General features: G+C 35.8%; 1 protein-coding gene across 1 annotated transcript in view; it reads right to left on the bottom strand.

Annotated features, from left to right (window-relative positions):
* Positions 1-1,373: 1,373 nt before the first annotated feature.
* LOC126022062 (alpha-2-macroglobulin-like) overlaps positions 1,374-26,390 on the bottom strand; it is a 39,910-nt gene continuing 14,893 nt past the window's right edge. The window contains 25 exon segments of the mRNA XM_049782928.1: positions 1,374-1,495; positions 1,689-1,730; positions 2,177-2,279; positions 3,356-3,424; positions 6,000-6,090; positions 7,361-7,488; positions 7,644-7,757; positions 7,759-7,797; positions 7,799-7,864; positions 9,873-10,096; positions 12,002-12,182; positions 13,163-13,237; positions 14,166-14,322; positions 15,633-15,720; positions 16,044-16,220; positions 16,477-16,560; positions 17,053-17,104; positions 17,477-17,598; positions 17,951-18,077; positions 18,816-19,044; positions 19,768-19,897; positions 22,378-22,486; positions 23,152-23,319; positions 24,670-24,819; positions 25,516-25,658. Coding sequence (XP_049638885.1) covers positions 1,482-1,495; positions 1,689-1,730; positions 2,177-2,279; positions 3,356-3,424; positions 6,000-6,090; positions 7,361-7,488; positions 7,644-7,757; positions 7,759-7,797; positions 7,799-7,864; positions 9,873-10,096; positions 12,002-12,182; positions 13,163-13,237; positions 14,166-14,322; positions 15,633-15,720; positions 16,044-16,220; positions 16,477-16,560; positions 17,053-17,104; positions 17,477-17,598; positions 17,951-18,077; positions 18,816-19,044; positions 19,768-19,897; positions 22,378-22,486; positions 23,152-23,319; positions 24,670-24,819; positions 25,516-25,658 — 2,882 coding nt within the window. The 3' untranslated portion in view covers positions 1,374-1,481.

The raw sequence follows: 26,390 nt of genomic DNA, 5'->3' as shown, positions 1-26,390 counted from the left end.
TGAACTTTACCTCCTCCTTTGATTCAGTTTAGTAATTTTGAAATTCATCTATGTTATTGTGTGTACCAACAATTTGCTCCTTTTTATTGACATTGTTTTTTTATATCAATATGCTACAGTTTTCATTCATTCATTTGTTAGGTATTTAGGCTGTTGAAATTAAAGCTGGTACATGCATTTAGTTATAGATTTTCATAGATTATATATTGTGTATTGTATATTATATGTACAAGAAACAGTTAAAATTTAAAAAAATGTTAGACATTGTGGCTTCATAATGTTAAATTAATGTTAAACCATTAATGGTAAGATTTCATACATAGAATATTTCAGTATACCTTACACCAATGTGTCAGCTCCACTTCCCTCAACCATTGTCCTAGCACCTGTGCCGTGTAAGCTTCCATCTGAGGACCAATTCTCAGTTCCATCTGGGCATTTGTATCCCAACTATGTTTCTTTACATTCTGTTTATGCGAGAGATCATTTTGTGCCTGTACTTCTTTTTTTGACTAACTTCACTCAGCATGATACTCTCCAGATTCATCCATTAGCTGAAAATTACATGATTTTATCTTTTCTTACAGTATTCCAATGTGTATATATGTACCATAGTTTCAAAGTCCTTTTGCATTCTTTACTTTTATCATGCTGGCTGTTGCCAGATAAACTCAATGAACATTGAGACTTTTAAAATAGTCTATAGACTGTCTTGATATATTTCTGAAGGTACTATCACTCTCTCTATTCAACAGATAATTTCAAGATAGTATAAAAACTCTAAGTTCTGTAGTTGACTGTTTCCTATCGCTTATGTTTTATCCTTTGACTTTGGTGCAGAGTTGTAGAAAAAAATAGATGTTCCAATCTAACATTTTGTTTCAGTGTTTAATTTCTTCATGAGAACTGTACATTATTACCCATTCTCTTACATATTCAGTTTATCAGCCTTTATTGAACCTTGGTTAATTAATCAAGTGTTCTGTTCAGTCAGTGATAGATTTGGTTCTGAGGACACATTTCAGGACAAGTACTAATTAATTATGTGATCCCCCAGTGTAACCTATTCAACTGTGAGTTTTCCCTTTAATGTGGAAAGTCTTTTATAGTCAAGTCAGGTTTTAATTTTGACATATATTTCACTCATTTTTTCCTTGGAGCTTTCCCATAACAAAACATATTACAGTCTCCTAGCACATAATATAATTATTTCTTTCTCCTGAAAATCACAGGACACTTACTCAGATTAATATAACTAAGATATTTTTCATTTCTAAATTCTATTATCTATTGATTGTGATAAATTTTATGTAAACCATTGAAAAACATATGGAAATATAACATTTTTTGTTAACTGAATGAAGAAATGGTAATAGAGATTAGCCAAAAATGATTTATTCATGAAAAATTCAGAGATACAAAAAATCTCTTCTGTGAAGTTCTGAATTTGTGGCACAAAGACTCCAGGTACGCCATGGCCTTTAAGCATTTCCATCTGTGGGAATGGAAAGAAAATAAAATTTTTATTAATTTTAGTGCTGTTTACTATAGCCAAAATGTGAAAACAATTCAAGTGTCCAGAGATAATGGAGTGGATAAAGAAAATGTAGTATCTATACACAATGGAATACTATTCAGCTCTAATGAATGAATTATCAATGCAGTTGGGAGAAGTATAGATTGCTTACCTTTGCTGCAAGGAACACTGTACTCGGCAACTGCAAACTCATCTGCATAAAAAATCAGAACGTTTTCATTAGGAAAGAAACATCTTTGGGATATAGGTCAGTGAAATAATATTATAGGAAGAATTGTATTAGACACATCAGCATCACTCACTTTGTGTGTTTCTTGCTTATATTATCTTTTCTAGTTCATAAAATGTATCTTAAATATTTGAAATACATTTCAGATGTTATGCTTAATTACATTCCACTGTTGTACAGTTGACTATATGAAGACAAGGGAGCTAAAGATTCTATGAGTGCTTTTGATTAGTACTTGATACATTTATACAAACTATAGGTGGCTTCTATATTGAGTGTATGAAACATAGAACAGATTCAGAAGGAGACAAAATGAAGTAAAAACAATAGTTAGACAAATAGCCCCTGAACATTCTCTAAATTTCTGCAGGTACGAATTTTATTTTTTTGGTGAAGTTGCTCACACTCACCTGTCTCATAGTAATCATAAACTTTCACGATGGCTGGTTTCAGATCTCTGACTGGAATGTCTTGCACAACGGTGAAGGAAAAGCTTAGCGTCTGATTAGTTACCTGAATAATAAAGGCAAATAAAATGACCCTCCAGAGTCAATTTCTGTCTTTTGTCTTTCTTTAATTAAATCCAAGAATTCATGCTGTTAGGTTTTATTCTTTTTTTAATTTTCATAAGATCAACTACAAGGGTTCTAATTTATTTAGAAAGATCTCAGAATGGATGGAAATGCCCCCAAATATTAAATAAACTAAAACAGTTCACAGACTTTTCTTATAAAGGCCAGTACATGGTCTTTTTATGAGGTATGTTTGGTATATAAACTTTTTGGAGTTAATGAGCAACTAGATCTCTTTTTTATTCTGATTTATAATAAATTTCAAATGTATAATATTTTAAATATAAAATTTATACTTTATAAATTTGTATGTTATATTTATATTTTATAAATATAATATTTATATTGGAAGTACTCATGCCACTAGTTTAGTACCAAGGTTATGGTGCTGGTGGCCATATGATGCTAGTGATTTAACTCAGTGATTCAATTAAACATGACAGGTATGGGTTCTTCATAAATATGTGTATCTGGAAATGTGATGAAGTCTTATTTCTCTGCTGCCGAGTAAATTTGTGTTTACTTAGATAGCAACATAAACGATTGATCATCACATCCTGTATCCTGTTTGTTTTGTAAAGTTTATAAACAATAACACCCATAATGTGTAAGTGAATAAAATATTAGTGGGATGATTTTCTATTGTATGGTCAAAATCCTTTTTGAGATGTTTGTAGATTGTGGGTATGATTTTGACAGAACAATAGACTAGTGTTATTGCTCACTTCCATATATTATTCGATACTCTCAAAATAGCTTGTGGACTTCGTACATACTTTTTGAGAAGAAATATTCCATTGGGGAAGGGGTTTCTAGAAATACTACTATTTCAGTATTTCAATAAGCTCTTTCCTTAGTTCCAGATGAAATAAAGGGAAAAAGAACATTTACTAACATAAAATTGAAATTTTCATTTTCCAAGCATGGTCATATCACTAAAATGCTTTCATTAATTTTCAACACAGTTATCTTAAATAATAAACTTGACTTATGAAAGCTCCAGTGACAAGTTCTTACCTTATCAAGGTAAATTAGAACATGATTGTTGCTGATTTCTGTTCGGCTCACGTGACTAGATCTTTCAAGCTGAAGAAAATGAAGACATCACAAACATTAATTAACAGATTAACTCCCTTATAGAAACCAGAGAAAAAAATCTTTATTTTATTTTAAGATAAATTTGAATGCTATTACCAAATAAAGCCTGAGATTAACTTTTTTTCAGATGCTTCTTGAAAATAAGACAATAATGTGGTAAATAAAAATGGAAAGACAAGTAGGATGCAGAGTTTAATACTCGGTGACATGGGATCTTATGTATAAATTGATTTTCATTGGAAAAGACTCAGGTGCATTGGTGGAGTAAAAAGAGACAGAATTAAATATCCAAGCCAAAATCAACAACAATGAAATCAAGAGACCCAAGCATTAACCATCTAAACTTAAAATGGGCCTGCTGTACTGGCAGGCTAAGGGGTAAGGGATAATGGTATGAAATGTACTCTGGGAACATTGGTGGAAGGAGGTCGACACTAATGGTGGGATTGCTCTGATTCATTGTATATCTAAACACCAATCACGAAGAACTTTGTAAATCATAATGGTTTCGATAAAATAATTTTTTTAGAAAAAAAAAGAAGGAAGTTAATTCTTAAACTTGGAACTGCCATATTTTCATCTTGAGCTCACATTCAATTCCTTCATAATTAAAGTAGGTTTTCATTCTAACCTTTTCTGTTTTGCTTGTTTTTACAATAAGTTCATTTTTTTTTAGAACTTTAATATCTATTGTCTAAAAAACAGTCATTTTCATGTCTTTTGTGATCTAATTTTGGGGGGGTTGGGTCACACCTTTCAGCACTCAGGGTTACTCCTGGCTGTGTGCTCAGAAATTGCTCCTGGCAGGCTAGGGACCATATGAAATAACAGGAATCAAACCGGGGTCCATCCAGGGGTGATCACATGCAAGGCAAGTGCCCTACCGCTGTACTATCACTCTGGCCCCTGTCCTCTCTCATTTTTATCTCGAGTCTAAAAGATCCATGACCATAAGAACTGTTGATGCCTTTCTCTGGTAGGACAATATCCTAAAGGAAGGTTGGTTATCTAGCACAGGAAACAAAAGGCTGCTGGAGTTGCTGGAGTGGCCAGTAGTCAGTTTATAAAGCTCGAAAAGCTAAATGACTATTATCCTCCAGACCTGCTCTCCAGTATTAAAAAGTAGTGGAAGAACCATTTCAGAACTGTAGATCTCAATCAGACATCTAAGTTTAGTACTAAGAATGAGAAAGGTAACAATCATAAAACTTTTTGAAAAGAAAGACGTTTTGTAGACCACTCACTTTTGGATGTAGCGATTAGCTCTTATAATAGGTTTGAGTTTTTGGTTTTGTTTTTGGCCATACCCAGAAGTGCTCAGGGATCACAACTTGTAGTATTCAAGAGACCATATGTGATCCAGGAATTGAAACAGAGGCAGCCATGTGTAAGGCAAATGCTTTAACTACAGTAATCTCTGATTTTTATAATGAGTATGTTTTGTGTGTATTTTCTGAGGCCACCCACAGTGATGGTCAAGGATTCCTTTATACTCTGCACTCAGAGACCCATGGACCACTTCTGGTAAAACTTGAAGGACCATATGGAGTGCCTGAGATTGAATCCTGGGCTGACAATGTGCAATGCAAGTACCTCAGTCAATACTATCTTTCTGTTACTTGACACAAGGACTGGAATATGCCATATAGATACTCACTACTTGAGTCATATCTATGGGTCATATCTGAGCCATATCTTCGGGTCTGTGGTTTCATATGGTAACCTTGATCTCAGCGTGTGATAAGCATCTCTAGTATTTTTTGTTTGTTTTGTTTGGGGGCCACATCTGGTGACACTCAGGGGATACTCCTGACTATGTGCTCAGAAATTGCTCCTGGATTGGGGAACCATATGGGACGCCGAGGATCGAACCAGGTCCTTCCTGGATCAGTTGTGTGCAAGGCAAATGCCCTACTGCTGTGCTATCACTCGGGCCCCATCTCTAGTATTTTTTTTTTTTTTTGGTTTTTATGTCAAAGAACTTTAAGACCTTTTGTGACAAAGTTTAATGAGAAGGAGGAAAAAGTTGAGTCTGGAGAATGTACAGATATTCTTAGACTATATGGTAATTTAGTTTATGAGTCTTTTTGACTGTATATGGTGTGAAAGGTGGACACATTGAGGAAAAATACTTCTGAATTAGGTTTTCAAACTTTTTCTGGGATAGTAATATAGAGAAAAAGGCACTCTTGTAAGAATGGGTGCTAGCAACTAACCTCAGAGCCCAGTAAGCCACATAATCACAAGAGAAAACAATTGGCCTGTACTTTGCCTTCACTACAGGATAAGCAAATAATATACCAATACTTCATAATAAATTACGTTTGTGCTTGGTGGTTTTACCAGACTGTAGGTTAATGAAACTGTAAAATTAAGCAAGTTGGTGTATTAAGTGAATTTTTAGTCTTTTCATCTTATGTTGGATTTGTTAGATGCAACCCTATTATAAATAAAGGAGGCTATAATAGATCTTCGGTAGAGATTGATTATAATATAGATGTTATTTCCATCTGGAGATTCATAGGCCATTGAATAAAACAGTGTGTCTTTGGCTGAAACTTACCATTTTTACTGTTGGCTTTAGTGGAATAAAGCCAGAGACCATCTTCACATCAGCGATTGCCATATTGGAGGCAGGACGGCTCCCTGTGTAACTGAAGATCAAGAAAAGAAATAAATTTTTTTATTATTATTAACTACTCTCTTTATTCATGTTCACAGAAAACTTTCAACAGCTCTGAAAGGTACACAATACTCCTCCTATATATACTACCCAGTAGTAGCATTAGTATTGTTAGGGAGCTTATTAAATCCAGAGAGACCAGGTCAACTGTAATCAGATGAAACAGAATTCCTCTGATCTATATTTTAAGAAAGTTTTATGCATAAATACTTAACTGGACTTGAAACCTCAAATGCGATCAGTTACTTTTACACATATTTTTTCTTTTTTGTTTTTTGTTTTTTTTTTGTTTGCTTGTTTTTTGGGTCACACCCGGCAACGCTCAGGGGTTACTCCTGGCTCTATGCTCAGAAATATCTCCTGGCAGGCTCGGGAGACCATACAGGATGCTGGGATTTGAACCAATGACCTTCTGCATGAAAGGCAAACGCCTTACCTCCATGCTATCTCTCTGGCCCCCACATACTTTTTCTTAACTTTATTCCTGACTAGAAGCCCCAACTAGGTTATAACATTCCTGTGTACAGGAATGGTAAGCTCTTAGCTATTAAGTTTTGTTTCCCAAAATTATTTTATATATACTATGAGATTGTTTATTGGTTTTGGGCTTCTAACTAGAGAGATACTATTTCCTTTACATCATACTTTTCTTTTTTTTTTATTTTATTTTATTTTTTTTTTTTTTGGTTTTTTGGGCCACACCCGGTAATGCTCAGGGATTACTCCTGGCTATGCGCTCAGAAGTTGCTCCTGGCTTGGGGGACCATATGGGACACCGGGGGATCGAACCGCGGTCCGTCCAAGGTTAGCGCAGGCAAGGCAGGCACCTTACCTGTAGCGCCACCGCCCGGCCCCTACATCATACTTTTCAATAATTCTTCATCTTTATTCTGGGCAGAGCAAAAAATGATATGCAGGATTTCAATACAACAGAATGAAATAAAGATTAATTATTTTATTAGAAATTTAGGCCAGAGACTGGGGAGTAAATGTAATTTTTATCAATTATTATTAAGGGGGATGAAGAATACTTAAATAATAAAACTTGATAATAATGGATTCTAGAGGCAGAGAATGTACAATGTAAGACCCAACTTTAATAAATTGTTTCAACATAAGAACACATTGCTTTCTCATTAAATGTGTAATCAAATATTACTGTTACATTCCTCAACGTAAGAATTTCCTGTAATAAGATTAGTTTCTGTACTAAAATTAGTTGATATAGTCAGAGATCTTACCTGACATTCACTGATATCTGGAAGTTGGAATGGGCCTTGGATCCATCACAAGTTTTGGGCAGAGTATTTACCTCCAGATCAAATGGGAAATTTTCCTTCTCTGGGAGAGTATTGTATTTTAAGGATGTCTGTGGAAAAGCAAAGATAATAAGGATAATAAGGATATCTGTGTTTCTCTTACTTCAGTTCTTTTTAAGATTTGCTTGTTTGAGACATGGAGGTTTTTTCAGTGAGAATGGTTACACATAGAAACTCTGACCCCCTCTAGTTTTGGCAGTCTCACCTTAAGATAGACACATCTTTCTCCTGTGACAGTCATGCTGTATTCTTCAGGCACTTTTGGCAATGAAATCTGCTGTAGTAATAAGCGGTTGTCGTTGTCCACTTGGAACTTTGTGAGAAAATGCCTTTGAAGATTGAATAGTCACTTGTGCAGACCTTCCCTGTCCTGGTGAAAGTGGCAGTGCCATATTTGGACAGAGCCTGAAGAGCAACCACTGTGTCCTGAAGTAAGCAAGTGAGAGAAACTGTTAGGTATAATAAGTCTCACAAGACTTACGTTAACTGCCACAAATGGGCACTGGTCCCTCAATACTTAAAATAACGAAGTTCTATAAGTGTATAGCATCTATGATCAGAAAAGCAGTACTTCTCTCTCAATATATGTTGAAATGGCAGTAAATATGGAAATATTTATCAATAGGGATCATTTATTAGCATTAGTTTCTTGCTTAAGATGTTTTACCTTGACAAACTGTGCTTGTATCTGCCACCACCCTACCTAAATTTTATCTGGCGCTCTAAAAGCTAAGTTCTTTTCTGCTAAAATCAGAAATTCAAGAGTCCTCCTTTTACCAATGCTTCAATATCTCCTGAGGAAATTAGGCCAAAAATATAATATCTTTTGTATTTAGCCCTCCCCTTTACATTGGAAGTCTGGATTTCCCCTGATACAAGGCATAGCCACAAATTTCACCAACACTGAATCCAGATAAAAATCTCTTAAAATTAGATCTCTAAAACAATAAATACTAAATACCTGATCAAAATTATGTTTTCTATTTATATGGAAATGATGAGATTCATACAATAGAAAAAGGACAGGATGTCATTTTGCTCTCGTTTTATCTTCTCTTCGAGTGTATATGCTAATTTCTAAAATTTGGACAATGAATCTTCCTGCTGTACACAGATTAGCAAACTGTTAGATTTCAGATAATTGAGTTAGGATCTGGAGATGGGGTGAATTAAGAAAGTTCCTTCTATTCCAAATGAATAAATGCTTTTGTTTGAAAAAGCGGAGAAAGGAAATAATATTAATTTTAAAAGAAATCAGATGAAGGGGACTCAAGAACTTAAAATTTGTGTAGTGCTTTTAGGAACAGTCTAAAAGGAACTTCAGAATTTCCAGAAGAACAGCAGATGTCAAAGTTCATTCTGTTGAGGGCAATGAATTTCTTTTGTGTCCATGCCTGGAGTGTGTGTGGTAGAATTGTCACAGGGATTAAATGTAAGTCACATTTATTTATTTATTTATTTTTGGTTGTTTTAGATTTTAATTTTCCTTCATATTTTTGTGAAACTCTCCAAGAAGGATTGAGGACCGAGGGGCCACTTCAAGTGGGCTCTAGTCAGCCAGAATGGTAGGGAAGGCATGAGGCATTAGGGATCACTCCAAGGATCCTGTGCACACAAAGCATATGCTTTAATTCTTTTAGCAATCTCCCTTCCTGTTGGCTACCGTGACTGACTCAGTGGTTACTTTTGCAAAAACTCCCTGCCATTTTTTCAGTGCTAAGTGCTGTTTGCTATAAGCCCATATACCAAACAGTAAAAAGGCAACCTTCAAGTAATAAGTAACTTCTCAGCCTAGGGAGGAAGACACTGCCTGATACCATGGAGCCAAGTCTCCCCCTTAAACTTACATTCCTGAGTTAAAAGCTAAAAGCAACATAAGCTTGCCCCACCATCAAACTGCTGAGAGTTCCGGAAAGTGAGCTACAGACCCTACTTTAGGTCATAGGCAATTCCTTGAAAGCTGCTGACTTGGAATGATTGTAAGAATTGTCACTGCTTCTCCCTCCCCTCTGGAAGATGATTTACTGCCTTTGTCTCATGGCTTTCGCGCCAAAGTGTATGATTGACACCAACTTTTGCCTGCCCCTTTTTCCTCCTCTATATAAGAGATGCTGGACCCCAATAAAGACACCTTAGACCGGTCTGATCGCCTAAGGTCATTATTATTAACCTCTCTTAGATTTTTTACAGGTGTGGTTGTTCTTCTAGCCCTGCTAAATAAAGGTGCGGTTGTCCGTGAGCCTCTCAGCTGATTCCCGCTGGCCGGGCCCCTCCGGGGGGCTTGCAGGACCCCGCACCTTCCTAATTTCAAACCCTCTCTGTCTGCTGCTAATACTTTCCCTCAGTTCAAGTTATTTTCATCTTTTTCATGTACATGTTTTAGATGTCTTGTTCAAACATTTTTGTCAGCTAAACGTTCTGGCAATCCACCAACCTGAGTAGAGGAGAAGCCCCCTTGGGAATTCTGTTGCTTTGTGATCCAATTCACGATGTGGCTTGCAGTTGTCAGCTCTTCTGGGGTGGGGGCAGGTTGGGCTGTGAGGTAAGCCTGGAGCACATAGGAAGTCATCTCCACCTCAGCTGAAGGAGCCTGGGGTTGGTAAAACTGATCCATTTGTACCTTGGGTTTCTCAGGTCGTTCCCAGTGGATAGAGTTGTCTACAGATCAGAAAAGATTTATACATGATAATATATTTATGTTCAATTTTAAGTGAAAATACTAAAGTCAGCAGTGAAATATAGATTACAAATATATATATAATATATATTAACATTTTTCCACACGATGTAACCCAAGATGATTCCTGTGTTCAGGCTGACCCCTGGCATTACTTGAAGGTCCTACTTGGTACTGGGGACTTGAAGTAGTGTCTGAAGCACATACTTGAGGTATTTTCCTCCTGTAATATTTATCTAGACCTCAATGATATTGTCTTGTTATTATTTGGTTTGTTTCTGTCAGGCTAAGGCAGATAATGTTTCTGGATTTAGAAGATGACTTTTCAAATGACTACTGTAGTTGAATAATGGGGAAGGAGAAACAACACAGCAAATTCTCTGATGGCTTGTGGGAATCTGTTATATTTGATGTTATCCAGACTTTATCTAGGGTCTGTGAAAGTATCTGAAGAATTTTCTCTTAGAGATTTCTTGAGAAGAATACAGAAGAGTGAGATCATGGGTTTATTTTCATTATATATGAAAAACAGAATCATCCTTAAAATTTCAAAAACTTGCAATGGTATGAAATGATGGAAAGTGATTTGACAGTGTTGTGGGTAGAAAACTGCTTAGTGGAGAGGAATTTGGTAATATCTCATCAGCAATTATACTTCTCCAAGTGTATAACTTAGACACACTTGCACATTCACATGCCATGGGGATGCAGATATTACTATTCACCAAAGTTGGTTTGCAATAGCAAAACATCCAAAAGATCCACAAAGAAAGACATCACATAAAGGAAAACATATTTATATATTATAAAATGCAGTGAACAGTTCTCAACTGAAACTCTTGGCACCTATGTAGGTAATTCAAATCAAGATGGAGAAATTATCAAAGTATTATATTGTTTATCTAAAGATGAAAATATGCATTAGAGTATTCTTTAGGGATACATATGCAGTTAAAATACAAAGAATTCAAATTCTTGGCCATATTTGTGATAAATTAAGGATAATGATTATTTTGGGGTGATAGGAGTGATACAAAGGAATTTTTTTGCATTAATGCTATTTTCATGCATCCATGAGAGGTATAAATTGATTGTTAATTCATTTTTTGAATATTAATATATTTATTTCCCAGTACATATTGAGGATAAATAACAGAAGATACTGCCAAGTTAGAAGACAGAAAATGCCTTAGTGGACATATTATTACCATTTGTATTTTTTTTCTAGGCCTGTAACTCTTGGATATGTGGAATAAGTGTGTGAATAAGAAAAGGCAGATCAGGGATGGGTTGTGGACATTGTATGGTTAAAAGTCAATAATGAACAATTTTGTAACTGTGCATCTCGTGATGATTCAATTAAAGAATTTATTTTATAAAAATATAGGCAAAAAGAAGAGGAAGGTGAATATTATCAGTCTCATAAAAATAAGACATAAAATATCAGAATTTATTCACATAATTATTTTCTTTAGTTTTCTTTTACCTTTCTGATTATATGATAATATACCAGATAAATATTAGATATATATTAAGAATTGTTATCTTAATCACACTAGCTAGTGTTTATAGTATAATATAAAAATAAAAATTATTGAATAATGAAAAGAATTTTTTAAAATTATTTTGGCTTTTGAACCACACCTGGAAGTGATCAGGCTCTAATCCTGGCTCTTTTTTCATGGATCACTACTGATAGGGTTTTGGGGACCATTTGGAGAGGTGGGGATCAAATTCAGATTGGTTATGTGCAATCTGTACACTCTACCCATTGCATTGTTTGACCCACTTTATTTATCTACTGGGAATTAGATATTATTTACTATCAGGTAGATACTATTATTATCCCTACAGGCACTTTTAGGATATCTTGAGTATGCTCTCACCTGCCTTCACAGCTTCTGATTCAAGTGATGTGAGAACTTCTTTCTTCTTGTCCTGGTTACCTGCCAGGGCAAATGCATAGGCCAGTAGTGCCTTGGTGTAGACATGACTTCCATGGGACCCTTCCTTTGTTGATTTCCAGGCTGAATCCAGACAGAACAGGGCATTACGAACAACAGGGTGCTGTGAAGGGAGTGTAAAAAAGGGACTGAGTTTTGGGAACAGTTGAAACTGACATCCAAAGGCAGCACAAATCCCATAACACAGTAGGTAAAAAAGTTTTGCAAATCCATTCATCCAACTATGCTCAATTGTATATGAAAATAGTAATGTTATTTGATGCTATTATCTGTAATATTGTGTGTATAGTTATGTGTGTTATGAATAAATAACCTAGGCATACTACTGAGGAAACAAAAATTTTCCTTAATAGATTTACAAAAAAAAATCTCTATTTATATGCAAAGTATTGATTTTATACAGAAGGATGGCTGAAGGCCAGATAGATAGTACAGTGTGAAATCACCCTCATGTGCCATATATCCAAATCCTGGGAATGGGTCTAAATCAGGGTAGCCATAAAGAATTAACAAACCAAGCCAGTCAGGAGAGAATCATGGAGTTGGTTGGCTTTTTGCCTCAGGGTCCCACTCTGCCCACCAAGCCAAACTGAAACCTCTTTATTAGCCAATCAGGAGGGGGAGGGTCAAGTGAGATCTAGATTCTTTTTAAAAGTCAAAGGGCTTGGTGAAAAGGAAGAGGAAGCTAGGGGAATGATTTTGTTTTGGGTAAAAGCAGGGTGCGACCTAAAGTACAGGAGTCTAAGCACTTGATATGCATATGCCCAAACCAGTTGCTGCTCAATTCCATATGGTTTCTGGAAAATGAATGTTACTTGGTATAGCTCTGAAAGCCCTTGAGTCCCTATCTGGTAACCCTCTAACACAGTTTCTGAGCTATACACACCCTGGGCCCTGGCATTGCATCATAGCATTGCTTGGCCAAGAATCACCAGGATGAGTTCTAAGAACTGCTTGGGAGCTCTCACCCTGGCAACAAAAGCTGACCTTATCTGGGTCTTACTGTGGATTATTTCAAACAAAAGGCAGCAGAGTCACTGCGAACAGAGTTGTATCTCCATAAGGGACTGAGATGATACTTACAGTGACTGGAAGAGGAATCTCCAGGAGGGCGATGGCAATATAAGCAGAAAGTGTCACTTCATCATCTACTCCTCCCTGTAAGAAAGCAGAGGGGAGAGGAAAAGAAGGTGAGATTGAGGGGCAGTTGAGAGAGAGGGAGAGAGCAAGAGAGGAAGAGTAGAAACAGAGAAAGAGAAGCTTTGTAGTTTCTGGAACCATTCCATTCTGAATTCTGCTATCACAGGATTTATCCTTATTCATATTCATCCCATGTGACAAAGTATCATAACCAACCTAAGATTCATGCTCCCTTCCTTACTACTATCCAAATTTTATTTTCTTCTGATACTATCAGGTACAATTATCACTTATAAAAATTTAGAGAGCTTTAGTTATTTGATATCAAATGCATATATTACATAAATGTCATGCCTCTTAAAATAGATCATCACACTGCATCCACCACTAAGCTGCCAGTAAGTTCTCTCCCATAGTCACAAAATATCTCTTTTACTCTAGTAACCATAACTCCAGGTTTGAGTCCACATTTTTATTTCCTTTTTATTGTCTGTTCACATTGATGTTTTGTTTCTCTATAGCCGTCATTATGAGTGAGATCATCTAATACTTTCTTTCTCATTCAGACTTACTTTACTTAACATGACCCTCTCCAGTCATATGTTGTCACAAATGAGTAATTTAATTTTATTCTGATGGTTGTTTAAATCTATTATGCATATATACACTACATTTTCTTTATCTGCTCACTTATTATTTGGTACTTGGCTTGATTACTGTGAAAAGTGCCTTAGTGAATATGAGTGTATATATTTTCTTTTAAATCTAGTGTTTTTGTGACTTTTGAACAGGTACTTTGGAAATGTTGGATTATATGAATACCACATTTAAAAATACCTTAAGCGTTTACCACACAATTTTATCTGATGTTAGATCAATCAATTTCTCTATTTTCTTGCAGATAATGCAATGAACAATTCAAAACTAACTCCCAAGAGCATTTTACCTTAATGGCATTGTTGAGCAGTGATCCAGAACTTCTGAAACAGCCATTGTCTTTCTGCTTCTGGGAGAGCCAGGTAAGTGCTTGGTTAATGTGTACTTCATCGATGAAAATGTAAGTTCGAGCTTGGGCAAAAGTCTTCAACACAAAGGCTGTGAGCCTGAGCAGGGGAGAAAGTGATGATATTTATATCCCTACAATGGTTTTAGGACTCCTTTCTAGCAATAAGTTTTATGTGGCATTTCTTAAATCAGTGTGAGTTATCCAACAGGTGTTCCTGTATGTTAATTAGCACTCCAATCTTCTTTAGGATATGTGAGGAGTCTGCTAGATATAGCATTTCTTTTCTGACTCATTTTATATTTGCCATAGAGATTTTTAAGCACTCTAAACTTACTTCAAATTTTTTATTTGAGTAAGATTTCAAACTTTTTTTTAAATGTTTGATCTTTCTTTGATAATATCATAAGTATCCTTGTAGGGATTACATTAAGTCTATACAATGCTTTAGGGAGTATTACCATTTTGATTTTTTTTATAATTTCTTTATTTAAACACCTTGATTACAAACGTGTTCATAGTTGGGTTTCAGTCATAAAAAGTACATAAAAGTACACCCCCCTTCACCAGTGCAAACTTTTCTTTAGTAATTTTCTTCTGAACAAGAGATTTTTTAAAAAATATATTTACATAAAATAATGTTCTAAAGGAGCTTTTTTTGGCGATTTAAAGCATTCTATTTTATAAGGGTTTTGTTATTTTTATTGTTTTGGGGGCCACAATCAGAGATAATCAGAGCTAACTCCTAGCTCTGCGGTCAGAAATCACTCCTAGCAGGCTCAGATGATCATAAAAGAAGCTGCAGATTGAATCTGATGCAACAAGTACTTTGTCCACTGAACTATCTCTCTAGTCTCTTCAAGACATTTTTTAATAAACTGCTCTTATTTCTTTACTTCTATCACTGAATTTATTTTTTGCCCAAATGAACATCATCTAAAGTAGTTTTGGTCAACCTTTGCGTATTTGTGGACTGGAACCTGTCAACATACTGGATCACAGAGCAGCAGTTACTGTGGTAGACCATTTGCTTTCAACCTTTCTTCACCTGTGTACAAGCCTTTATCCCTGGACTGGTGGTTAAAGATAACTGATCTAAAACCCACTTTTATGGTTTCTCTAGGCATTATATATGTCCACAGGTCATCTCATTAAAAAAGACATGGTTCAGAAGACACTTAGAAAAAGGTAAATATTTTAGAAAAAGTGCCTGGGTATATAATTCTAGGAAAACTTTTGGGGCTAAAACTAACTTATGTGTGTTAGAATCTCAATTTTTTTCTGCTTGTTATCTTGATTATCTCAACCCGGTTTAGTAATGCTTATGTGTTAGAGTTTCTGGAACGCTAACTATATATCAAAAAAGCTGGCAAAAAAGAATAGGAGCTCCCCAAAGTGCCCTTCCCTTACCAGGTGTTTCCCACACTTCTGGTGTGTTGGAGTCCAAAGGTGCTGTAGGAACCATCAAAATGCTTGTAGTTTAGTTGTCTCTGGTAACCTGGAATTCAAAGTTCATGAAACAGCATGGCAAAGTATTTTTGAGACTGCCAGAGAGATAGATGCCTACATTATCTTGTTGTTTCTTGTGGTATTTCCTAATCTATGTTGCCTTATGTTAGACTATTAAATGAACTAAGTCTTACATGATTTATTGAAGGTTAGAGACTGAACAATTTCCATTGAAATAACTGTCACAATGTCCTCATCATAGTAACTATCATGGCAGGATAAGCTAATGTATCATAGAATTGAGAGTTAATTCAAGTCCCCTTCGAAACCTGATCTGTTCTTAAAATAACATTTAAGTTTTCTGTCACTCACCAGTGTTGAGGTAGCCAATGGCCTTGGACTTGACCTCTGGAGTCAGCTGCTGTGTTTCATTTAGATAATTTAGAACATAGATGTTAGGAGCAAAGAGGACCATATTCTGTTCTCCACAGCCAAAGGGCATTTTGAGGAGATTTTGTGTGTTCTGCATGGCAGAGCCCAGGATATCCCCTAGAGAACAGAGAGATGGGAAGTCAGAAAAACTGGTCTTATTCAAATTATTAAGAAGAAATGAATAATCAGCTGAAGTAAAGAATTGAGAATATTGGAGAAGGGTAAGTTTTCCAGGAATAGACATATGTTTGGAACCAATAACCAAATAAAGAGAAAAAAATTGAAATCAGTTACTATTCTGAGTGTTCATGGAACATAAATATACTATAAACTGTCAATAGAGTAGAATGTTGAACTAGGACAGGACACTCACCCAAAACTGAAAAAGAGGCTCTAGCAGAGTCTTCTACCACATTTTGAGGCAACTTTAGAGCTAATTTTTCAGACACTTCGGCACCTAGAAGAAGACACAAATGCTTATACAAAATGTTATTTCTCGATATCTTTCTGAGGATATCAAAGACCCAGAAGTCATAACTAACATTGAATCTAAAGCTTTTCTAAAAATGTGTCCCTCTTAATGCTCCATATTTTTAAAGCATAGGCTTAAGAAAATCAAATAAATTTTGGGTTCTTAGGAATTTGTCTTACAGGGAAAGTATAGGATTAAATAAAAAAATCAGTTTGAGGGGCCAGAGCAATAGCACAGCGGTAAGGCATTTGCCATGCAGGCAGCTGATACAGGACGAACCTGGGTTCAGTCATCAGGAGTCCCATATGCTTCCTTCAACCAGGAGCAATTTCTGAGCCCATAGCCAGGAGTAATCCCTGAGCATTACTGGGTGTGGCCCAAAACCAAAAACCAAAAACAAACAAACAGAAAAAAAAAGTTTGAGCTTCAAACGTTTGAACAAAATTTAGTTCTGTGTTAATTTAGGTAATCACTTACCTGATGTACAGAGCAGGGAGTTAAATGTTGTTTCTCTCTCTAGACCTTCAGGCTTAGATGGAAAGAAAAAAATGTGGTTAGAAGGAGAATGGACTGACTTCTAACACATGAAGACTGACAGGGTAACCACACACTTCTAATAGTTGAGAGAATTGGAACTGATTTCCCAGTGTATTGAGTAAAGATTCTATGGATCAAGCAGTAAGACAAAGGTGGAAAATGAGAAAGTGAGGGGACAATTAAAAAGAGAGAGAAAGATAGTGACAGGGATTGATATTGTGAAACATTTGTTCATCATATTATTTAACTTTCCTATCAATAACTTGTCTGGATCTATCAGGGTATTTTTTGTTTTGTCTTTTTTGTTTGTTTGTTTGTTTGTTTGTTTACTTACTTCAATCTATCAAATGCATAGATTGCTTACCTCAACCAGCAGGGGCTTGACAATTGTATCTTTATGCCCATATTCGGGGACTACAGCCTCTTCAGTCCCACATGGTTGTTCAGACTTTATGGCCTCTGCACTCACAGTGAAATTCACACTTCCTGAAAAAAAAAAAAAAAAAAAAAGACCCAAGAGATGAGCACCATTCCTCTTTCCTCTCTGCCACGGGGATCCCAACATTTATAGATGATCCATGTTCTGTAGCTTGTATTTCTCGTTCTTGAAAAATGTATGGGATTAGTTATGGGGCAGTTTAAACTAGAAGCTAATGCAACTGAATATCTAAGATGGAAAAGAAGGGAATGAATGAAGGCATAACCTTCTGGAATTTCTGAAACAAAAATCTTGCCATCTGAGGGGATCTTGGCCTAAGGAAGTGGCACTGTTCATAAGGGTCCCACAGACATAGAGAATATTTAAATTGAGAACTGTTCCCAAGAGTATGTGCCCCACCTAATAATTTTGGGGTTACCGCCCAGGACACGGTTTGCCGGCCATTTGCACAGATGCAGTCAGACTCTTGCTCCTTCTCATTCAGAACGGCGAGGAATGCAGGGGAATCCTGTAGTTGCACGCTGACCTAAAACCAGGCATAGGGCAGAGAGATCAGGGGGAAGGGTCCAAGAGAAGAGTGGATTGAAATAAAGTACAATGGAGGATTGATTAGATTACAGGTTGCTGGATATTGAAGGTGGTATAAGCAAAAACTGATCAAGTTTGGGCTCACGACTTCTATGAGTGCCATAAAAGCTGATTTACATGTTATCTATTGGTATGGTTTCAGTGGAGAATATAATAACCTAAATAAGGCTTTTTATAATCAGTGATCAATGAAAAGTTAAATATATGAAAATGTTGAAGACACTACATGTGAGAATAAGGTGTATTGACTTTTGATTTATTTTAGAAACTTTTCACACAACACAAGCTTCCTAACCTTTAAGGGAAGAATGTGTCAGCAATTTGTTTTATCTTATTTTTTGTTTTTGTTTGTGAAGCCACACCTGGTAGTGCTCAGGGGTTATTCCTAGCTCTGCACTCAGAAGTTACTCCTGGCAAACTCAGGGGACTGGGATATCACGGATTGAATCCAGGTTGGCTGCATGCAAGTCAAATGCCTTATCCACTGTGCTATGGCTACAGCCCCCAGAAACTTGTTTTAAATTGCGATCTGGTATATGGAAATAACATCGACAAAAGCTTATATAACATATTAGCATCTTTAACAGTGTATCTTATACATCAAGAATTTATATTCCTAGGAATACAAATTTTGCTTTATTCATTTATACTTAATTTAGGAAATTGAGATTCTTACCCTGATGCAATTGGGAAGGTAGTTTAGGACAGTGGCCTTGAGAGTGAAGGCCTCACCACGGACCACTGAGTAAGGCATTGTGAGTTCCACAAAGAAGGGTTGGAAGGCTTTCATAGTGGCTGGGAGGGAGATACCAAGTCCAGTATCCTGGGAAAGGCAGAGGGCACCTGCCTTCCACTCAGTGATGGTGTCAGGCACTGTTAGTCCTACTTCAGCTACTCCTGATGAGCTAGGGAAAGAAGCAATATAAAAAACAAACAGTAATCAAGTAAATAAATTCTTCCAGGTACGGAAAGCCTCAATATTTTGATGCTAACGTGTGCCACTGGTGATTCATACTTAAATGTGGCATAGTTAACAGCTCAATTCAAGATCTGCAGCACTAGTGTCAGTGGGCTCAACATTCTGTCCTTATGAATTGAGTGCATGTGCAGAAAGAGTATAAAGGCATGAGATGAAAAAATATGTCCCTTGCTTTTAACTCTCTCCTCAATTCTAGTTTATATTGCATCTCTTATACATACAATGTAATTATTACCTATATAGTTATAACCCATATAAATGATTGAAAATGGTTGTAACAACTTCCTCTCGGTGCTTCTTTGAGGACAGAGCACAGTTTTCAGTTTTAATACTGTATATAGTTGGCTTTACTTTATTTGTTATTTACTCATGAAGTGATGAATCATTTTTATAAGTATTGGTCTGTGCATTATTTGATTATATTTAGTTCTTAGGCCCATTTTCTGAAAATATTATCATTATATTTTGAAAATTATTTTTAGTCATGATGCAATTAGAATATTGACTTCATAACTTAAGTTTTTTATGTTAAAGTCCCCCTGAATGCAGCATTGTGTCTAAAAGAAACACTTAGATACTGAAAAATTATATAAGAATTAAAACTACAGAAAAAAACATGTTGATTTTTATGTATAAGGGAAGTACTTACTCTACCATCACCAAGTCCCAGATCATCGTCTCAGGAAAATACTTTCGTATTGTCTCCTTGGGAGGCTCTGAATCATTTTCAAGATTCATGACAGCATGGCCTCTCCGAAGTTCAGCAGTCACTTCAGTGGGTAAGGGTGGAGGCAGAAACAAAGATAAAGCTTATAGCAACTATAATATGTGATACAAAATGAATAGCCAGAATATAACATAGAACTCAGGAGAAGACTCTTGGATATATTAGGAGGACTCTTATTTCTTTGGAGTTGATATTTTAGGTTAAGTATGAAGAATTAAATAAACTTTGAATGATCTGGAGGAAGACTCAGAAGCAGAGGACACTGAGTTCAGAGGCAGAAGGGGAGGGAGGCAGATAAGAGAATTCCGCAGTTTCTGTGCATAATTCTCAGTGGAGAGGGCTCTATCATGGGGCTGTGGGGAAGGCAGGAATCAAAATTCCATTTAGTGTGTTCCAATGAGGAAACTAAAAAAACTTGTTCAGACATTATGAAGCAGACATTAAGAGCAGAGTTAGGGTCTCTAACTCTAAATGTCCTTTGCCCATTGTGTACTAGTAAATATTTAGCAATTAGCTCTTTGAAAAAAATGTGCATGTATATAATTCTTCATATGTCCATTTACTATGAATCTATTAATAGAGATTATGGAACATAATTTATAAATAACAATACAAATATAATAAGTAAATTCCATATAACCAGTTGATTCTCACTGAATATTTTTCTTAGTTGTTCACAGATATTTTATTACATATATTCTTTCTTGTTTTGACAGTATCAGGCTTGAACTAAATGCTTGTTTACTATCGGGTTCACATATATTCATTCTTGTTTTGACATATATTCATTCAACTGATTCACAAAGAAATAACCTCTAATGGGGCTCGAGCGGTGGTGCAAGCGGTAAGGTGTCTGCCTTGCCCTTGCTAGCCTAGGACGGATTGCAATTTGATCCCCCTGCATCCCATATGGTCCCCCAAGCCAGGAGCGATTTCTGAGCACATAGCCAGGAGTAACCCCTGAGAGTCACCGGGTGTAGCCCAGAAACAAAACAAAACAAAACAAAAGCCTCCAATAGGGTCAGAGAGATACTACAACAGCTAGAGCATTTATTTGCCTTGGAAGTGGCCTATCTGGGTTCAGTTCTTGACACCTCATACAGTCCTCTGAGCATGGCCTAGTGATCCCTGAGCACAGGAGTATTGCCTGAGCATAACCAGGGTTGGCTTCAAAACCAGAATAAATAAATTAATTTTAAAAATGAAATGGCCCATCTATGGATATATTTGATTTCAACTTGATCATTGGCTGATGTTCTTGGGAAGTTAAATAACTTCTTTACTTAATTTGTGAGATTGTTTGCATGACTTTGACCATTGTCATTTCTGTTACATTGATTAAGTACACCAAAATTTTCTTTACAAATACTACTGTCTCTTCAACTAGTAATATCTTCTTCACTAGAAAAAGCTTCTTTATGAATGAATTATCTCATTTTCTGCATAGATTTATATATATACATATATGTATATATATATCTTCATATATATCTTCTAACACTTCACCCCATCTACCTTGTTTTTTCCCCCTGCTTTGTTGTTATAGGAGTCGACACAATTGGGATCTTCGGTTTGGCACAGTTGGGATCTTTTGTATTACTATGTCTCCTAGAGGAAGATATTTATATACCTGAAACTCAGGTATTTTTTCTTTTTTTTAATCACATTTTATCTTTAAAATATTCTTTTAGTAGCTAGAAATTGAACTTTCCTATGACCAGCAATACTACTTCTAGGGATATACCCCAGAAAAACAAAAACACATTACAAAAATGACTCTGCACTCCTATGCTCAGTGCAACACTATTTATATTAGCCAGAATCTGGAAACAACCAAGGTACTTGACAACAGATGAGTTGCTAAAGAAAATGTAATACACGTATACAATGGAATACTATGCAGCCATAAGAAAAAATGAATTTTTTTTATAAAATCATTTAGGAAGTCATGAAATTTCTTATACATGGATGGACATGGAGACTATTATGCTGAGTGAAATGAGCCAGAGGGAAATGCAGAGACATAGGCTAATCTCACTTATTTGTGGGATAGAAAAAAAAAAAACAAGAAATAGTATGATAATAACACCCAGAGACATAGAGACAAAGATCAGGAGGTCCAGCCCCAGATAGAAAGCTCACCACAAAGAGCGGTGAGTGTAGCTAGAGTAGAGAAGGGTCTACTCACACAAAGACACAAAGATAGTTGGAACTGATTTCTCTAGACAAGTACTCTGCACTCAAAGTGGAAAAAACTAATAGGCAAGGCACCCCTCCATTAACAATAGTGCATGAAAACCAGAGTGTCAAAAAGGAAAGACCAAGAAAGAGACAGAGAGAATATAGAAAGAGAGAGAGAGAAGTAATTTGCCTGCCCTAGAGCAAGGCAGGGATGGGGAGTGGGAGGGAAAAGGGAGACGTTGAAACCAACAATGAGCAATTTTGTAAGCATGGTATGTAAATAAAGAGAGTAAAATTTTCTTTTAACTAGTGCAAAGTGATTAACTAGATGATGATGAATTTTACCTGGAGAAGCATACATTCTTGCAGGTTCCTGACCATGATAGTACTGAGGCTGAATTTGTGCACATACTTGGGGTTTACGAATCTTTGAGTTGGTGAATACTTTCAAACCCATATCCTGTGAAAAAAAATTTTAATTAATTAGTACATCACTGCTCAAAGCAGCAAGATTAAAAAGGACAATTCCATTCAAAGGAGCATCCTTAACAGATCTGATTCGTACATAACTGTTATAAAATAAATATTGTCACATATTTCTTTCATTGAAGTTAATAAACAAATCATTTATCTTAAAATTTAAAAATTTTTTTGTTCCTTTCTTAGCCACAGCTTGCATTTCTCAGTAGCTATTTCTGGCTGCCTGTTCAGGAGTGACCTCTGGTATTGCTCAGGAGACCAAATGCTGTGCAAGGGATCAAACTCGTGTGAGGTAAGCACCTTACCACCTGCACTTACTCCTTAATATTAAACTTCTAATGCTCATATAGTAGGGAGATATTGGCATACTTGTTAAAGTAAAACCACAAAATAATGATTTTATTAATGTCATATCATATTACGTAGCAAGAAATTTTGGTAAAATGAAGAAAAGTTCATTAGTGCCTCCAAAAGTTCCACTCTTGGCTCTGTTGCTATTAGAAGTTTTGCAACTATAATGAAATCACTTTATTTTTCTGTCACCTATTATTCTTATGTGCTATAAAAACATTAAAATAAATCATTTTTTCATATAGGATATTTTGTGGACTTTAAGAACTACCACCTACAACAGTAAGGATTTACCTGTAGGAAGTCATACATATCTTTTTCATTTGTATTTGATACTGGAGAATACATGATGCCATTAATAAAGACATTATGGGGATCAATGCAGTCTTCATTGTCTTCTTCCTGCTGATTTATACTATAAGGGAAGCCATCCAGGTCTTTTACTGGTAATAGCTTATAAACCTGACAAATGTAAAGAACAAAAGGTCATACTTACTTATGGTCTATTTTCTTAACTACAAAGAAAAAAATAATCATTAGCCTCTTCCTCTTAGCGCCTTTGTTTTATAGAATTTCAGAGAAAAAATAATTTTAAGATGTAATATTTCCTTAGAATTATTCACAGGACAAAATGCTTCCAATTTTTTTCAATACTTACAATTAAATAACTAAAGTTTAGGGATACAATATTTGCAATCACGCTCTGCACCCACAATCAAAGTGACAACATTTTTCATCACTGTTTTGCTTAGTCTTTACAGTTATTTTGAGGGCCATCTCTAGTGCTTCTCACTAGTAGTCCTAACATAGTTATAACATAGGTTACTGTAGTGATACTTGAGGACCATGTGTTACTTGAGATGATACCTAAGCCTCCTAGATGCAAAGCACATGCACTAGCCTTTTGAGCTAGAGCTCTAATTCTATTCTGTACACTCTAAGTATCTATAAATTATTTTTCTTTTCTTTTTTTTTAATTAGTTTTTGATTTTGGGGTCACACCCGGGGGCTCTCAGGGGTTACTCCTGGCTCTACACTCAGAAATCACCTCTGGCAGGCTCTGGGGACCATATGGGATGCCTGGAATAGAACCGGGGTCTGTCCTATGTTGGTTGCGTGCAAGGCAACTATACTATCATCTCTCCTGCCCCTCCCTTTATTTTTCTTAAGACATTAAGCTACTTTGAAAACCCCTAGTATTGGTTTCATAGACTCCAGGATTTCTAGAACTTTGGCTAATGCATAATTATTTCATATATACACATGCCCTCTGTTATGCTATTTAAAAATAAGATGTTCCTATAAAACATTCATGCAAAATGATAGGAGTTAAAAAGTAATTCATATTAATTTGTAAGAAAAGTGTTTTGAACATTCAGATTCCTAAAATGAACTAACCAAATATCACGCAAAAGTGAAAATACACAGCTTATAAGTATTCCCTGGGGAAGAAACCTGGCTGTGCCACTGTCTCTGCTCACAGTCCCACTGCCTCCTAAAAGGTTACTACCAAGAAATTGCTGAATGCTCTTTTTTTGTTTGTTTTTCTTTCTATTTTTTTCTTTTCACAAATTGCTGTAAAGAGAAACACTTCTTCTGTTTCATTGACTTGTCCTTAACAAGTACTATGTAGATCTTTCACAAAAGTAAAGTTGTATAATGAAAGCTTTCGAAAAGTGGGGGGCACCCATACCTATGTAAAATATTTATTACCCCCAAATACACATGAAAGAGCTCAAAAGTATTTACTCTTAGAGACCTTCTCCTGCTTTGAGCGCCTCTGGTCTGGCTTCAGAGGTTGGTGGGACTCACCGAGTTTGGGGAAAGCTCTGCCTCGGGTTTCAGAAGCAGGACACTCTGGTCTACAGCATGCAGGGCACAGAGGGACTGAGGAGAAGCTGAGACCTGAAGGTGGGCCTGGGAAGCTGGGAGACTTTGTGACGGGCGAAAGCTCAAGTTTATCTGTGAGAAATGGAGAGGAAGATGAAAAAATAAACTCTCTAGTTTACCATGCTCTCTGAGTAGACCTCACTTTCAACTCATAATTGCTTTGTTTGACATTGTGAGATTGACATCATGAATTATGGAAGGCATTCTGTTCCTGTCCCATCACTCTCAATCTCAAGAATCAACTCAATCAATAGATTTCATTATTCTTTTTTTATTTTGGTTTTTCGAGCCACACCCGTTTGATGCTCAGGGGTTACTCCTGGCTAAGCGCTCAGAAATTGCCCCTGGCTTGGGGGACCATATGGGACACCGAGGGATAGAACCGCGGTCCTTTCTTGGCTAGCGCTTGCAAGGCAGACACCTTACCTCTAGTGCCACCTCGCCGGCCCCATTTCATTATTCTTATAAGGAATTAAATTTAAATCACTGTTTTGACTGTTGAAACATGGTGTGAGACTCATTAATTATGCTTGCAAAGGTTCTAGATAATTCTTGGCTCTTAATAATACCTAGAACTTGAGATATGCACAAGAATTTTTTAATAAAAGTCAAGGGATATGGTCTCTTAGTGTGATATTGCCCATTACTTTGCTGAAAAATTACTGGGTAATTTTATTTATTTCTTTTGGCTCTAATACTTCTAGAAAAAAACTATCAATAGCAACTTATAGTTGTAATGCTGAAAATTGCACGATATAAAATACCCACCTTGTTGGACAGACATTTTTCAACCTCATATTTTGCGGAATCTCCAATCACTTCGCCATCAGGTAAAACGGAGTATATGAGTAAGCGAGCTATTGGAGCAATATCTGGGTCCACAGAGAATGATACAGGAAAATGGCCTGTCACTGCACACAGAGAGAATTTGTAAGTGACATGGGGTAAATATCCTCCAGGACTGAAATTGATATTGTTTTTAACCTATGCACCAACAATTATTTTTATAAACTGTTCACTATGCTCTTTTAGGAGGTATTTTGTGACAACTGTATAGAATTTTTAGAATCTGTAATAAGCTTATATTGTCTATTATGATGCTTTTATGTTGTCTGAAAGGTAACAAAAGAGAAATTAACTGATAATTTTCTAAAAAGTGATAATTAAGATTCCTTAGAATAGGAAAAACTTTTAAAGATTTATAATAATCTACATCTGTTCATTAAGCAATTCAATTTAATTTAATTCAAATACCCAATTGAACTCTTTAAACATGAAAAGAAAAATATGATCTAAAGATACATGACAACATAAAACCTAGTAAATAAAAGGTATTTCAAAATTTTACCTTCCTTTTACTTGTCAAAAATAGTATTATATTATTATTTTGATTAGAAGAACCAGGAATATTTGTAGTTTAAAATGTTGGAATAAACACATAATGAAATAATGGCATAAGTAATATAAACAATCAGAATAGAATGTGCTGAAGGAAAATAAATAGTTAACAATAAATGAACTAAATAAAAGGTATTCACTTTACCCAAACTTATTTATTGGGACTACAAGTTAGGTTCTTTCTATTTGAAACTATTTATGTTACTTCCACAATGCAAGGCTGACTGTATTGGAATACAGTGCTA

This window comes from Suncus etruscus, chromosome 11 (genome assembly GCF_024139225.1).
Source record: "Suncus etruscus isolate mSunEtr1 chromosome 11, mSunEtr1.pri.cur, whole genome shotgun sequence".
Lineage (NCBI taxonomy): Eukaryota > Metazoa > Chordata > Mammalia > Eulipotyphla > Soricidae > Suncus > Suncus etruscus.
The sequence above is the reverse complement of the archived record's forward strand: the minus strand, read 5'-3'. Positions and strand labels throughout refer to the sequence as shown.